Here is a 14563-nt window from a genome sequence, read left to right on the forward strand (position 1 = left end):
TGACTAGGAGAAGCTTGTTAATGGGAAGGTTACACAGGGACGCTGGCAACCCAGGATCACACTGGTCCTGGAGGCTGCAGCTGTACTTGGCTTTGGAACCCTGACTCCAAGCTCATTGGCCAGGCGCCAAGGAAGTTACTGTGGCACCCGTAGGTGGACTCTCCCTGTCCAACAGGTCTCAGGCTCCTGGACATTTAAAGTAGCAGCTGTGCCTGAGCCCCTCGCTCTGAGGCAAGAGTGGTACCAGAGCTGCTCACACATCGGGGGGGTGGGGGGATGCTTCAAGAACACTAGTCACGACACCAAAGAACCATGGGCTGACGTAATGAAAGGGGGACAGGAGCTGGATCCTCCTACCTTGACGTAGCCCTTGTAGGCTGTGCCTATGCCCCTCTGCACGTCTACACCGAGAGGCCTCTTGGACTGCTCCTGAGGTATGGGGCACACCTGGGGAGCGCTGTCTTTGCAGGACACGTGGCAGGAAAACGCACACACTGCAAGAGAGGACAAGTCCCACCTCACAACGTGCTGCCAGGGATGCAGACTTGCTGAGCACGTACTCCACACACGCGGCCTAGGAAGCCGAGGGTTCCAGCATGGCAAAGAAAACTCCCAGAAGGGCTTCCGAAAAACTGCTCGAAAAAAATCAAGTGACTTTCTGAAAACAAATCACAGTGCCCACATACCACTGAGGCTTGCCTTTACTCCACACAGGCAGTCTCCAGACACACAGCCAATCTGAGCCAGGTCTGCCACCTGGGTCACCTGCAGGTCACTGCAGGGCAAAGGTCACAGTGGCACACAGCCAATCAGAAGGCTTAAGACAACTGCAGAGGCAGTGTGTTTGGGGCAGAGGCACCGACCCAGGCGTCACACCCTTCACACGTGGCATGGGTGAAATGAGGCACACGCAGTCAGTGAACAGGCTCGGGAGTGTGGAGCACGACACAGAGGATTTTTGTAACTTAAAAATAATGACTGGACGGGTGTGGTGGCGCACACCTGTGATCCCGGCTCTTGGGAGGCAGAGACGGGCGGATCTCTGTGAGTTCTCGGCCAGCCTGGTTTACAAAGTGAGTCCAGGCCAGAGAAACCCTGTCTCAAAAAAACCCTGAAAAAAAAAAAAAAAAACTACCATGGAGTAGACACAATATAGTCATGGTGGATGTAGACAGATGGGGGGGGAGGGGCGCGGCGGTGAGAAGGCTTGGCAGGTAGAGGTGACTGCTGCCAAGTCCGACAGCTTGAGTCCAACCTCCGAACCAAAGGTGAGAAGAGAAGCAGCTCTCACAGGAACTGTGGCACACGCCCACACTCACACACACAAATAAATGTTAATTAAAAACAGCACCCCATACAACATGGGAGTGGCACGTGGGGTGCTGGCCCACCCTCCTTGTTTCCTAGCTGGTGGAATGGCTGTGGCGTTTGCCTATAGGCACTCTTGGGTGACAGATAACCTGCAGGCCTGCAGCAGGCCTTGACGGGGCATCGTGAAGAGCGGGCCTGCTGCACCCGCTGACACGCCCCTCTGCCGGCTGGCCCACAGCAGTGTGGGCTGCCCAAGCACTCTGACCCCTGCACACAGGCCAGCACTCACCTTCGCAGGCGTAGCCCTGCCGGATCAGTCCGACCATCAAGGACGTGCAGTGGCTGCACTGGGTGGGGCTGGAGAAGGACTTGATGCTGAACTGGTGTGCTTTGGGCTGCAGGAAAGGGCCAAGCAGAGCAGGTCATGTGACTGGCAGCCAGGGAGACTGCTCTGGACTGATCAGAACTGGTGTCAACTTGAGGAACGGCCTGCTGCATGCCGCTTCTCAGTCACGGGCTCCTCGTCTGCAGCGCTAACCCAGCATCCCAGGCCGGAACTCAACAGCCCTGCTTCCTTCAGCTAGCTGTGTCACGGGCAGAGCTGGGGGAGCTCACAGCATTGCCTTTCACAGCTGGTACTTGGCTTAGGTCACGAGCAGCCTCCAGGGACCAGCACCAACTGCATTTTCGGATTTAGCCTGGAACCCTCTGGGTTTGACTTTTCTTAGGTGTGTGACCAAGACAGCACTTTTAATTTACAAGAAACGTTAACAGCAAAATCTTGGAAAGACCCGCTGTCTTATGCCAGAAAAAAATAGAAGGTGACACAGGGGAAGAACGGTGAGGCTAGCTGACAAGAGGCCAGGAGGGCATGCCTGGGAAGCACGTGACAAAGGTGACAGACACACTGCTCAGGAAGACACTGGCAAGGCCACGTGCTTCTCAAGGAGTAGGGGAGGTGGCCAGAGAGGAGGCAGGGGCTCAGTCGTCACTAAGCTGTCTCTGGGTCTCAGAAGCAGTCCCTCAGCATGGTCCTTGCTTCTGCAAGAGCCTAAGCCCCAGAGCCAAAGCATGAATTAATCTCAGGCTTCCAGGGAAGAACATTAATAGGTCTGAATTTAAATTAAAAAAAAAAAAATCAGACACAAGTCCATGCCAGGCATACTGGCAAAATTCGACCAAGCTAGAGCCTCAGGGTCTGCCGAAATTGGGAAACTTACAGTCAACACTCATGTTTACACAGAGAAAGGAGCCCCACTGGGGCTTCAAGGCTAGCCAGGAAAACAAGGTGAAGACATGCACTAAGGTGCCAGGCTTTTGCAAAAGGCACATGTCAAACTGCAAACTGCAGATAGCTCCATTAAATGCTGGGAAAGATTCTCCTACAACCATATGGTTCTCACTACAGCAGACACGGAGAGTACGGAGAAGCGATTGGATGGGAGAGGCCACCTTCCTATCAACCAGGCATGGGACTAATGAGGAAAAGAAGAGACTCAGCACCACTTCAGCTGAGACACACACTCGGTGCTGTGTGTGAAGATGGCGGTCCTGGACTTATGTTTGCGAACTATCCCGGGCCACGAGGGCCCTACTGTGCATATTCAAAATCAGCACAGATGTCTTTACAAAATTGAACTTCTAAAACACAGAAGGTACCCAGCGATAAGGAAGGGCCTACCTTGGGTCCAGCCACGGCGAGGGCCTGTGTGTTGGGCAACGGCACAGCGGACGGCCTCTGCTGGGGCCGAGCCATGTCCTAGGACGAAGTGTGCACAGGTGAGCTACAGCTTGGCTGCCGAATCCCACCTGGGGTTTCTCTCTAGAACTTATCAATTATTAACACCCTAATTGACTACGCCGTCGCGACAGCTGCCAGGGTCTCCTCCTCTCATTCAGATGATGGGCAGAGGGCCTGCAAAGGGGCCTCGCTGCACACCAAGGCCCACGGGGCACACACAGGACAATAGTCTCACCTCCTGCTGCTCTGTGCTCGTGGCCACGGACACTGATGGGGACAGGTCCAGCTTTGCAGCCTGCGTTTCCTGATCACTAGCTGAGCTGCTCTGTGAAAAGAAGAAGGTGGTATTTTTTCCTGGACAGTGTATTCTGTGAGGGTCTAGGGTCCCCGGTACTCTAGTTACCGCAGATCTGTTTACTCACAGCTACCCTGCCTTTCCCAGGGAGTGGCAAGTCCCTATTCCTGCCAACAGAAAGCTGTCACCTGGCGCCCCCCTAATGGGAGCCTCCTCTCCTCCAGCCACTTAAAAGTTGAGACTGGGGCCTGGGCATGTTAGTGCACACTTTTAGTCAGCACTCTGTAGGCAGATTTCCGTGAGTTTGAGGCCAACCTGGTCTAAATACTGAGTTCTAAGCCAGCTAAGGCCATAGTAGTAAAAACCTATCTTAATTTTTTTTTTAATAATAGGGAACTAGGACAGTCAGCCTCAGGCAGCCCTCAGAAAAAAAACTGGAAATACCAAGTGCAGGCAGCCTGAGACCACCCAGATGCTCCACCTTCTTCTAGAAATCAAGAGACAATTCTGTCATGCCACAGAGTCTGACAGCTAGAGCCTGCACTCACAGGCACACATCATGATTAGCTATCTGGGGTGAACTGCTCTGCAGACACAGCCCTGATACCCCCCGGGCACAGGTTACTGCTGGTCCCATGGTGGAGCAAGATGGGAATGTGCAGAGAAGACATACAAGTCTAGAGCTGAACTGTTCCATTTCGGACCCAGCCTTCCAAGAGCTGCACCTGCTCCGACCCCGAGTAAAACCCATGTTTAGAGGGGAAGAGGTTTGGGGGTTAACACAGCTCAGGAACAACTGGCACTGTGCTGGGGCTGGTAAGGAGTCCTCTGTGGATGGGTTAATCAGAATGAGTACAGCTAGTACACGCGAGCACCACCCACAGAGCAGGTTAACCAGTTAGTGATCCATTGGTGAGTGAGCCAGTAAAGTCATGTTAGTGGTGTAAAAGCCCAGCTTCCTTAGTTGTTAATCACAGGACACAGACTCAGTCACTTCTAGGACACTGTCCCTGAGCAACCACGGAAGGGCATGTGCGGTCACTTACGTCCTCCCACAAGGCTAGCAGAGAAGATGCAGACGAGGAGGAGAGCGAGTCCTTGGTGTAACAGACAGGAGGAACACAAATGATCATTCCCACCCAGCAAACCCTGGCGACAAAGCCCGAGGCCCACTTCTAGCATTTAGCATTTAATCTGGCAAAGTACAAGAAGAGACCCAGAGCAGATCCCAAGTCTGGGAACTTTCAACACGGACCCTGACCCAGCTGAGGGTTTCTCCTAAAGGAAGCATACTTCACACACAAACGAGAAAGGCTGAAGAGCGTCTAAAAATGGCAGGCATGCTGGACAGTGAATGAGGTGTACTGGTGATCTCCAGGTTAGCAGTCCAAGCCGCGACTTCCACTCTGGTAGTGCTGCTATGAAAGCTGAGCTCTTTATGCCACCTATGCTGCCCCATGGGAAGGTTTGTCCAACGTGAGCAAGGACTGTTGTATCTGCTAAAGAACTGAGGACGTAGGCCATCTGCTCTATGGAGAAAGTTCCAGGGCAGCCAGGACTACAGAGAAACACTGTCTCGAAAAAACCAAACCAACCCTGCATGGTAAGCACCCGACCCTGCATAGTTCAGACTGCAAGGGTTGCAATGTGGCCACGTGGTCACCTGTGACCGCCACCTGCTTAAAGTGGAGGGAGTCCAGGCGGTGCCTCTGCCAGCTAGTTGAGTCAACTGCAGAGGGGCCTCTGAACAGAAAACCCTGTCTCCTGTGCAGAATCAATGCCAACACCCACCACGCCCACCCAGACACACATACAATCACCAATCTGCACTCCCCAGATACACACAGACTGACAGACTGACAGACACATATACCCCCCCTCCAAAACTGGGAACATGATATAAACCCAGAGTGTGGGGCATTCTATTTTATCCTAAGCGGGAAGAGACAGGCTGTTTAGATAGAACCAGTCAGCAGTGATCCCTGGTGGGTCCTGACTGGAGGAAACAGCCGTGAGGGTCATATCCAGGAGCCAGGACTGCAAGCGAGTCTGCCCTGAGGTGAACCTCCGTGCGGGTGCAGCCTTGGGATGGTGCTGACATTCACGGAGAAGAGCCTGAGTCTGGGGAAACAACCGTGCAAGGTGCTCTGCTCGCTGCTGTCTACAAACCACTATCGGCTAGGTTAGAGAAAACCTGTGCACGTGAGGGAGGCAGGCGGGTGGAGAGAGGGCGCGTGCACAGATGCAGCGCATGGCAGGGGAGTATGTGAGCGCTCACTACGTTCGCTCTGACTCCTGGAAGGGTCAACAGTAAGGAAGAGGTTTGGAAGACCAGCTCCAGGTGCTCAACCTGCTGCTCCACTGAAGACACACCTTTCACCCTTCAGCTCCTTACGGAGCGGGGATCAAACCGGTGCTAGGCGAGGCCTGTCACTAAGCTGCCCCCAGCCTTCGAGTTCCCATGCGCATGCAAGGAACTAGGACAGCCAGTCTGCTCCGCTGCTCCCGAGGGAGAGCACGGCTGCCCTGGGACACCCGTGGGGCAGGCAGAGGCGGCTTGGCTGCTCTGCAGGGGCATTCTCAGCAGACGGCAGCCACGCCCTGGTCACCCTGAGGTTTGCCGGCTTAGTGACGGGCAGGGCCAGGCTTGCTACTCAATCCCTTATAAACCACTTTCCCCATTAACCACTGAGTCCACTCCACACAGAAGGCCCAGAAGTGGCAACAGGACTTTTACTTTAAACATGACTATTATTTTAAATTTTACCCCAAACATTCACTGCTCAGCCAGGGGCCAGTGTAGATTTCTGCACTGCAAAGGCGAAGTATTTTTCAGTTCTGCCCAGTCTCCAGGAGCAGTTCCAACACCTTCAGTGGTCTCTACCTTCACATGCGTGACTTCCCTGACCATGACATCACCTGACAACTCTCACATCGACGTCAAACCTTCCTGTCCTGGGCCCTTTTGGGTTTATAGGCTGTGAAGCCACACTCTACTGTTTCTATATTTTTAAAATTTTTAATTATAATTTTTTGGGGGGAGGGGACAGTTTCCTCTGTGTAGCCCTGGCTGTCCTGGACTCACTCTGTAGAGCAGGCTGGCCTTGAACTCACAGAGACCCTCCTGCCTCTGCCTCCGTGGGCGCTGGGATCACAGGCGTGTGCCACCACGCCAGCCTACATTCACTATCTGTAACTTACACACTTCTTTTCAACAAGCAGTACTCACTCTGAAGGTCAGATCATGTGCAAGAGGAGCAGTGTTGAAATACTCAAAGATGGAATCCTGGAAGTCTGGGAGTTTGAGCCCTGCCAGAAAGAAAAGAAAACTGAGGCAAAAACCATAAAGACATAAGTTGTCCTAAAAGAAACCCACCAACCTGATGGGATTCCAGAGTAGGCGGAGTTAACACTCTTCTCACAAAGGAACCCGAGAAAGCCTCTCAAAGGAGGGGTGGATGGCAGGAGGGATCACAGGGTCACAGAGGCTGCGTGAGGAGAAATGCCCCACACGATGTCAGTAGAGAAAGGAGAGCTGAGACGAGCATACAGCTGGGGAGACACTGAGCATCAGGCCAGAGTGGGCTCACGTCCACTACCCCCAACCTAAAGCTGAAGCCGCGCCGGGCCGGGGTGGGTGGGGGGAAGGCCAGAAGTTTGAGGCCAGCCTGAGCAACACCATGAGATTCTGTCCTGTTTCTAAAAAGAATGGGACGAGGGGGCTGAAAAGGTGACTCGGAGGTCAAGGGCACTGGATATGCGACACGTCCAGAAGACCCAGGCTGGATTCCCAGATGTTCACAATCGACTGTAATCAGATCCCAGTTCCAGAGGACCCACTTCTGGCCTGGGCAGGCACCAAGCATGCAAGCGATGTGGAGCCGTACAACCCAGCAGAACAGCGATATCCAGAGAATATAAAATGATCAGAAAACGTACTCATGACCTGAACAGCCACAGCGGGAACAGTTTCCTTCTCAGGGAAAGCCCAGATTAGTAAGTTCTACACAAAAAAGTTTTTGGGAGGGGACAGCAGGGTCTCATTGCAGATCAGCATGCCTGGATGCAGCAGCACTCATGGGTGCACAGGCCAGAACTCTGCATGTCAGGGAAACACTCTAACGTTAAGCTAAACCCTACCCCAGGAAGGCTATTCCTTAGCAAAGTCAAAGTAGGAAAATCAACCTAAATCAAAAGGGATTTCATCCTCAATATATAAAAAAGCTTCTGAAACGTGAAGGCCCCAGATTTTACACAACAGACCAAAGAGTGCAAATTCCTGTAGTGAGAGACACCTTTTGGGATGAAGAATCCTGGTGTTGACGGCCACTTTGAGAGTGGGCTGTGGGGCAAGCCCTCCTGTCCCAGACTGACTGATAAGGCCTTCTGCCATGGACAAAGCCTCACTTCTAAAATCTACCCCAACACATGAAGCGCTCTATGCACACCCATCTATGGACTCCAGTCTGGCTCAAACTCGGGACCGTCCTGCCTCAGCGTCCCGAGCACTGGGATTACAGCTGTTCAGCACCACAGCACAGCACCTTCCAGGTGAGCAAAGGGCAGCAAAAGCCCAGAGGGCTCAGAGCAGCTGCAAAAGGGCCCCAGAGGGTTGCCAGGCCGTGCTCTCCCCCGCACGGAACAGGACCACGTTTTGTGTGACCGGGGATATGAATATGTGACTACATGTGTGCACGTGTGTGTTTGCTTTCATTTTCAAAGGAAGAAATTATTGCTAATTTGGGGGAGGTATTTTTAAACGTATTGTTTCAAAATTTTAGCTTTGAAAGATTTTATACAACTAAACATAGCTATAAAAAGAAAACCACTCATTAGAAAAGGCTACTATTTAACAATTCAAATCTTTAGGTTTTCATTTACCTGTATCTGCTCTAAATTTTTCCTCCATCTTTTTCTTCAGAATTTGCATTTCTTCTAATAATTCCCTGTTTTTGGCTTCAGATTCCTTTAGTTTGCTGAAATAAGAAGTAAATGGCTGTAAGTGCACTGAACAGAGGGCACCTGCCCTGTTTTCCGACGTGCTGGAGTATGAGTGCAGGGCCCTCTTGGCTTCCTGAGAGGGGCTAATGGCATGCCAGCCCTTCCTCTCAGCAACCAGGAAGCCGACACGGGAGGATCAAAACCAGGCGGGGCTGGACTCCATCAAGACCTTGCCTTAACACCAGTGAACAAAGATCTCTAAATAAGACCGTGCTCAAGGAGCATGTAAGACTGCGGGTGAGACTGACACAAGGGGGGCTGCTGTGAGTGTGGAGGACCCGGCACACTTGGCGCGATGGCACTGAGCAGATCACCTCACCTCCTACCCGCACCTGTCTCGCCACGTGTAGAATGGGGACAGTGATGTCCACTCGCCTGGGCGGATGAGGGGCACAAAACTAATCTAGGCATTGCTCAGGCATGGCAAGTTCTTCACCACTGGCTCGCATCGTCAGCCCTTTCCGGCTTTTTCATAGTCCAGGCTGGCCTTGAACTCAGAACCTCCTGTCTCAGCCTCCTGAGCGCTGGGATTACAGGCGTGCACTGAGGTCCTCATTACTTCCTGAGAACACTGGACTGTACCCGTGTGGAAAAGGCAGTCTCCCCACCTGACTCTTGTACAGCACTAAGAGCTCTACACCTTACATTCCTGGTCGCCCTGCTTAGCCTCCAAGGTCACACAGAGCCCCAGCTCCTCTGTGAGGTCAGCTCAAAGAAAAACCGACCTTTCAAAGGACAGGTTTGTGTCTTTGACCTTCCTCAGCTCCTCCTGGACGAGCTGCTTGGCACGGATCTCAGCCTCAAGAGCAGACTGAAGCTCCAGCCGCGCGGACATGTCCAGCTTCTGGCTCCGACGAACTTTCCACAGTGGATCCTTCGACATTGGTTAAAGTAACAAAATAGATTTTAAATCAATTAAAAAATACATTTTACTTAATAAAATGAATACAAACAAGTAATTCACATTTTCAGTCTTACACCTTTAGTATTATATTTACAAATTAACCTTCATCAGTCCCGTTTTTAGTTCTAGTATTTATAATTATTTCTTTCTGTAGTGCTGAAGAATGAGCTCTGAGCAAGGGCCCGCTAGGAAAGTGCCCTACAACTGAGCTAAATCTCCAGGGTATTATTTTTTTAACTCTAATTCTTCCTTAGAAGTCTTTTTGAAAAGAGACAGTTTCACTATTTTTACTTTTATGTACTGCGTGTGTATGTGTGTTCGTACGGCCACGTAACTGCCTGTGCCCACGAAGACCAGAGGCTTGGCTACCCTGGAGCTGGAGTTACAGTGGTTGTGAGCTGCCAGGCATGGGTGCTAGGACCCAAGCCTGGGTCCCAGGGAAGGTCAGTGTAACTCTTCACCACCTCTCCAGCCCTTTCCAGAAGCCCTTAAAAACAGAGTTTAAGCTGGGGGTGGTAGTACTTAATCCCAGAGCTTGGACGGCAAAGGCAGGAGGATCTCCGTGAGTTCCAGGCCAGCCTGGTCTAACAGTGAGTTGCAGGCTGGCAAAGATTACATAGCGGGACTCTGTCTCAAAACACTAACAAAACAAAACAAACAAACAGTTCTGAGAGAGTCTCACTATGTAGCCCAACTCCAGTTTGAGGGCTGTAGGTGTGCGTCACCACGCCTGCCTCTGTTTAATGTTTTTCTTTTTCATTCTGAGCTGGAGTGATGGCTCAGCAGTGAAGAGCACCTGTTGCTCTTCAAGAGGACCTGGGTTCAGTGCCCTCACTCACATGGCGGCTAACAGCCACCTGTAACTCCCGTTCTAGGAGCTCCAACATTCACTCTCTTGGACTTGCGCCAAGCACACACACACGCAGACAGAACATTCTTCCTTGGCGTGTGTGGCTGTGCTCTGGCAAGCACGTGAAGGTCAGGAGACAACTGTATGGCAGGTACACTCTTCCTGCTACAGAGTGTTGTAGCTAGAACATGCGCCTTTGCCTTTCCCTGTACCTGGCCAGAGCCGTTTCCCCAGTACTTCTACTTGGGTTTTCTTTTTCCCTTTCTTTCCTTTTTTGTGTGACAGGGTCTCACTGTATAGCCCTGGCTAACCTAAAACTGTTTACATATATTAGGCTGGCCTTGAACTCATAGAGATCCGTCCTGCCTCTGCTTCTTAAGTTCTGGGATCAAAGGTGGATGCCAACATGTCTGCTGTAACTTTTAAACAAACACCTGATTTTCGTGGTACCGTTTGTGTGCTGGTTAACTGGACACTTATAAGCCATATGAGGTCTGTTAGTTTCTCCCTCTAATCCTGAAACATTTTACTACTTCTTCACCCTAGGTCATTACTGATTCCTACTCACAGTAAAAGGCTAAAATTATTAGGAGGAAAAGGAGGAATAAAGGACTAACCTACTAAAATGAAGCTACAGTGAATAAAGCAAACCAGCTTTCCTAAGTGCAAATAAACGGCTACAAATGTGTATGCAAATATAACTAAAGTAGAACAAAAAAACGAGAAATAGGATATACATTTTTTCTTTCTTTCTTTTTCAAGACAGGGTTTCTCTGGGTCGCCCTGGCAGTCCTGACACTCTATTTGTTGACCAGGCTGGCCTGGAACTCACAGAGATCTGCCTGCCTCTGCCTCCTGAGTGCTGGGATTAAAAGGTGCGCCACCACTGCCTGGCAATAGAATAAACTTACTGAATATTCCTGAATTTACTTTGCGTTTTAGTTGTTTTTGCTGTGTGCTTGCACATGGGTGCACAAGTACAGAGGGCAGCTGTCAACCCCGGGTACTGTTTCCCAGGAGTTTTTCTTACTTTCTGAGAAATAGTCTCCTCACTGGGCCTTAGGCTCGGCAATCAGTGTAAACTGGCTGCCAGCAAGCCCAGGAACCGCCCTGTCTGTCCTCCCGGCAAGAGCTGCAGGGTCTGCCGCTGCACTTAGAGTTTTCACTTGGGTGCTATGGGTCAGACTTAGGTTCTCGTATTTGTAGGAGGCACTTCACCAACTAAGCTACTTCCCTAACCCCAAACTCACTGAATAGCCTAATTGGTGTTTCTTAATCTAGAATCTAAAACCAAAAAATGGTTTCCACCAGAGTCAAGTGCATGGTCGCTTTTCTGCCCCTCTGCAGAATGGCGTGGTAGCGCATGCCTTTAATCCCAGCACTCGGTGGCAGAGGCAGGAGGATCTCTGAGTTCCAGGCCAGCCTGATTAACACAAAGAGTTTCAGGACAGCCAGGGCAACACAGAGAGACCTTATCTCAATAAAATGTAAGATGACCAATTTTACGTTCTAAATAAAATTCTACGTTGCTTTTACTACCTTTTATTCACTTATATACATACATACACATTACTCATCTAGTCTTAAGAGAGGAGAATGGGCAGCAGAGATGGCTCCAGCCACTGAGGCTCTTCCTGCAGAGTGCTCAAGGTCAGCACTCCTGCCCAGCTGCTCAGCTCCAGGAGGCTCTGGCGCCTCTGGCCTCTAGGAGCACCTACACTCCCATGCTGGGTCACAGTGATTTCTAAGTATGTCACAAGTTGACAGCTAAGGAAATGAGGCCATGAGCAGCATGGACTGAGAGCTGCTAGCTGTCCTGCGAGCGACACAAGCTGCTTCCCTGCACGCATCTGAATGGCCCCTAAGCTGCACAGTCACTTACAATGAACCCACCAGTGAGCTCGCTAGGAGAAATCAAGCTTTGACGGCATCTTACCAGGGTTCTTGATCCCAAACTGGAGCTTCTCAAAGTCTCCAGCTCCTCAGTCATCTTAGAGGCAAGGGCTTGAAGGTAGCCCCTGGCATCCTTCTCATCGCTGACCCTACATGGGGGGATAGAGATTTCTCTTCTGAAGACGAGCAGTGCCTGCCTTCCTCAGGACCACGCCTCTGTGGCCAGAGCACCAGCCGCCTCTCTTGAGCAGAGAGCAGGGGCTCCCCAGGTGTGCGGACATTGCCACGGCAGCTCTCCGCTGTGTCACCCGCAATGAGGAGCATGAGCCGTTCAACCCAAGTCCTAAGGGGTCTCCCGCCCTCAGTCCAGTGTGAAGAGCACTGCTTCCTAGAGGCAGGGGTTCAGGCTAACAGCAGCGAGCGCACCGCAGCCTGCAGGACGAGTGTGGCCAAGGCAGAGGCCCTCCACACCGCACCTGGCACGTACCACTGAATGATCTCTGCGATCTGTGCTTCCCAGTGCGCGACCGACTCCTTCTTGGATGCCAGGTCCTGCAGCTCATCTTCCAGCTGTCTATTTTGGGCTGTTAGTTTATCCACAAAGGAACAAAGCTGCAATTAAACAATGTCACCACATCACAGGTCTGTCTGGCGCCTCTGCGCAGCACAGCGATGCCAGCTCTGCGGCTGTCAGCACGGTGGGGCTTACCCTGTCCCTAACCCAAGTCTCAGCTCAGTAAAAATCTGACCTAGGAAGCGACAGCGCCAAGGAGGAGCAGCTTTTCGACATTTAAAGGGCCGAACGTATCATTTCATCTAAATGTCAAAATATTTAAGAGAGGCACGAGGCTTCCAAAAAACTCAAGTGAGAAAGCAGCAGCTCCCCCGGGTGGTGGTGCAAACTAAGTCACCTTTTCGTTTTCAGCTGTCAGCTTCTTGTTTTCATCAAACAGCATCGCTCTTTCCCGCTCGTACTTGTCTTTCACGGTGCCGACGGCCTCCTCCAGCTCACTGTGCCTGTGCAGGGGATGGAGGGCCTCAGACCCTGCAGCGGCAGGGTGCCACTGGGCTTCCCTCCCTCACTGGGGCCACCAGCACCTACCGCTCTCGCTTTGACTTTTCCAACTTGTCTTTCAGCATTAGGATTTCTTTCTGCAGGGCCAATTGGTGGCTTTCTGAGTCGTGTACCTCTTTCTTCACGTTCTTTACTTCGAGCACATGGGAGGCCTCTCGGCGGACCAGCTCCTCCTCATAGAACAGGACTTTCTTCTCAAGCTCTGACTTGATTTTGGAGATCTCCTGCTGGTGTTCCAACGCAGCCGCTGGACCCCGGCCTCCCTGCTTCACCTTCAAATAAAGGTCAAAATAAACCACAGCCTCTGTGTCCTTCCTCAAGGGCACGATGCCGTCTGCCACCTAGAACTGCAGAGCCATGTGGGGGAGGCAGGCCTTCTAAACCACAGGCGAGTTTGGGGGACAGCGCCTGCCCTGCGGCCCATGCACAGGCTTGGCACCTCAGCGCTGTGCTGTTTGCCCATTCACTCAGGACTCTGGGTGCTGACTGCCTGGCACAGACCTTCCAGTGACTGAAGAGGCGCTGAGGTCCTGCTCTCAGGGGCAGGCAGCAGAAGGGTGACAGCAGGGCACTAGGTAAGGGAAGGAGAGCCTGGGACATGGGACAGGTGTGGGGCCACCTGGGCTGTAAGGGATCTGAGGCAGCACAGATAGTGCGCACAGGCACGCTGGGGCAAAGACGGCCGGGTCTACTGGGAAGGCTGGCGTGGCTGGGGAAGGCCGCAGAGAGGGGCTGACTCAGGCTGGGCACACTGCAGACTGGGTCCAGGGCACCAGGAAGGAGTGCAGGGTGTCCCTGATGGTTCTTCACTCACTGCTGGCTGTATGTGTGGAATGTGGCAAAGAGCCAGCAGAGAGTTAGTCTGAGGAAACAGTCTGGGAAACAGTGTGGCTGAGAGCTGGATCCAGTGATGGCAAAGAGGAAGAGGAATACCATGGCAGAAGGGCTGAAAGGACAGGGCGCCACCACAACCCCAGCGATATGGAGGCCCGGGCTCCAGAGGTCAAGAGCACACTGATGGCCTGGCCCTGGCCCCTCACTCTTGACTGTGCTCTCCAAGCCTTCTGACTGCCCTCTGTCACATCAACAACAGGACTTGGCTCGACCTGGCTTTTCCAGAACTGAGCATGCCCAAGTGCAGGAAATCAGGACAGGAAGGAGGCATCCCCTGCTCACCCAGCAGCACTGACCACAAAGCCTGAAACTTTCATACAACAAAGGAATGGACTTGGCTTTTACAGTGGAAACTGTTAAAAGGGCCGTGGCCACACGTCCTCCCGCACCTCTACCTCCTGGAAGTTGCCCTGGAGATAGGCAGCGCCCCGGGGAAGAAGCTCTACCTTGAGGGCCTCGAGCTCGCTCTCCATCTGCTTGCAGAAGCTCTCGCTGTGCTCACGCAGTTTCCGCTCCTTAGAGGCCTCGGCGGCTGCATCCTCAAGCCGAGATTCCAGCTAAGAAAGAGCAGATCTGCCTCTTACAACCAGAACCTGGCC

At 52.2% G+C, this 14563-nt stretch overlaps 1 protein-coding gene across 2 annotated transcripts in view; it reads right to left on the bottom strand.

The window, feature by feature from the left end:
* Positions 1 to 14563, bottom strand: part of Cdc42bpb (CDC42 binding protein kinase beta) — an 89139-nt gene that overhangs the window by 11692 nt on the left and 62884 nt on the right. The window contains exons 14-26 of one of the 2 annotated variants that reach the window (XM_021645528.2): positions 14411 to 14521; positions 13098 to 13342; positions 12907 to 13012; positions 12483 to 12607; positions 12039 to 12144; positions 9074 to 9222; positions 8229 to 8323; positions 6577 to 6656; positions 4394 to 4444; positions 3288 to 3377; positions 2993 to 3070; positions 1601 to 1706; positions 358 to 494 (exon numbers count right to left, since the gene is read on the bottom strand). In XM_021645528.2, coding sequence (XP_021501203.1) covers positions 358 to 494; positions 1601 to 1706; positions 2993 to 3070; positions 3288 to 3377; positions 4394 to 4444; positions 6577 to 6656; positions 8229 to 8323; positions 9074 to 9222; positions 12039 to 12144; positions 12483 to 12607; positions 12907 to 13012; positions 13098 to 13342; positions 14411 to 14521 — 1479 coding nt within the window. The remainder of the gene's footprint in view (positions 1 to 357; positions 495 to 1600; positions 1707 to 2992; positions 3071 to 3287; positions 3378 to 4393; positions 4445 to 6576; positions 6657 to 8228; positions 8324 to 9073; positions 9223 to 12038; positions 12145 to 12482; positions 12608 to 12906; positions 13013 to 13097; positions 13343 to 14410; positions 14522 to 14563) is intronic. The other variant, XM_021645529.2, reaches the window with a different exon arrangement.

Source organism: Meriones unguiculatus, chromosome 7 (genome assembly GCF_030254825.1).
Source record: "Meriones unguiculatus strain TT.TT164.6M chromosome 7, Bangor_MerUng_6.1, whole genome shotgun sequence".
NCBI lineage: Eukaryota > Metazoa > Chordata > Mammalia > Rodentia > Muridae > Meriones > Meriones unguiculatus.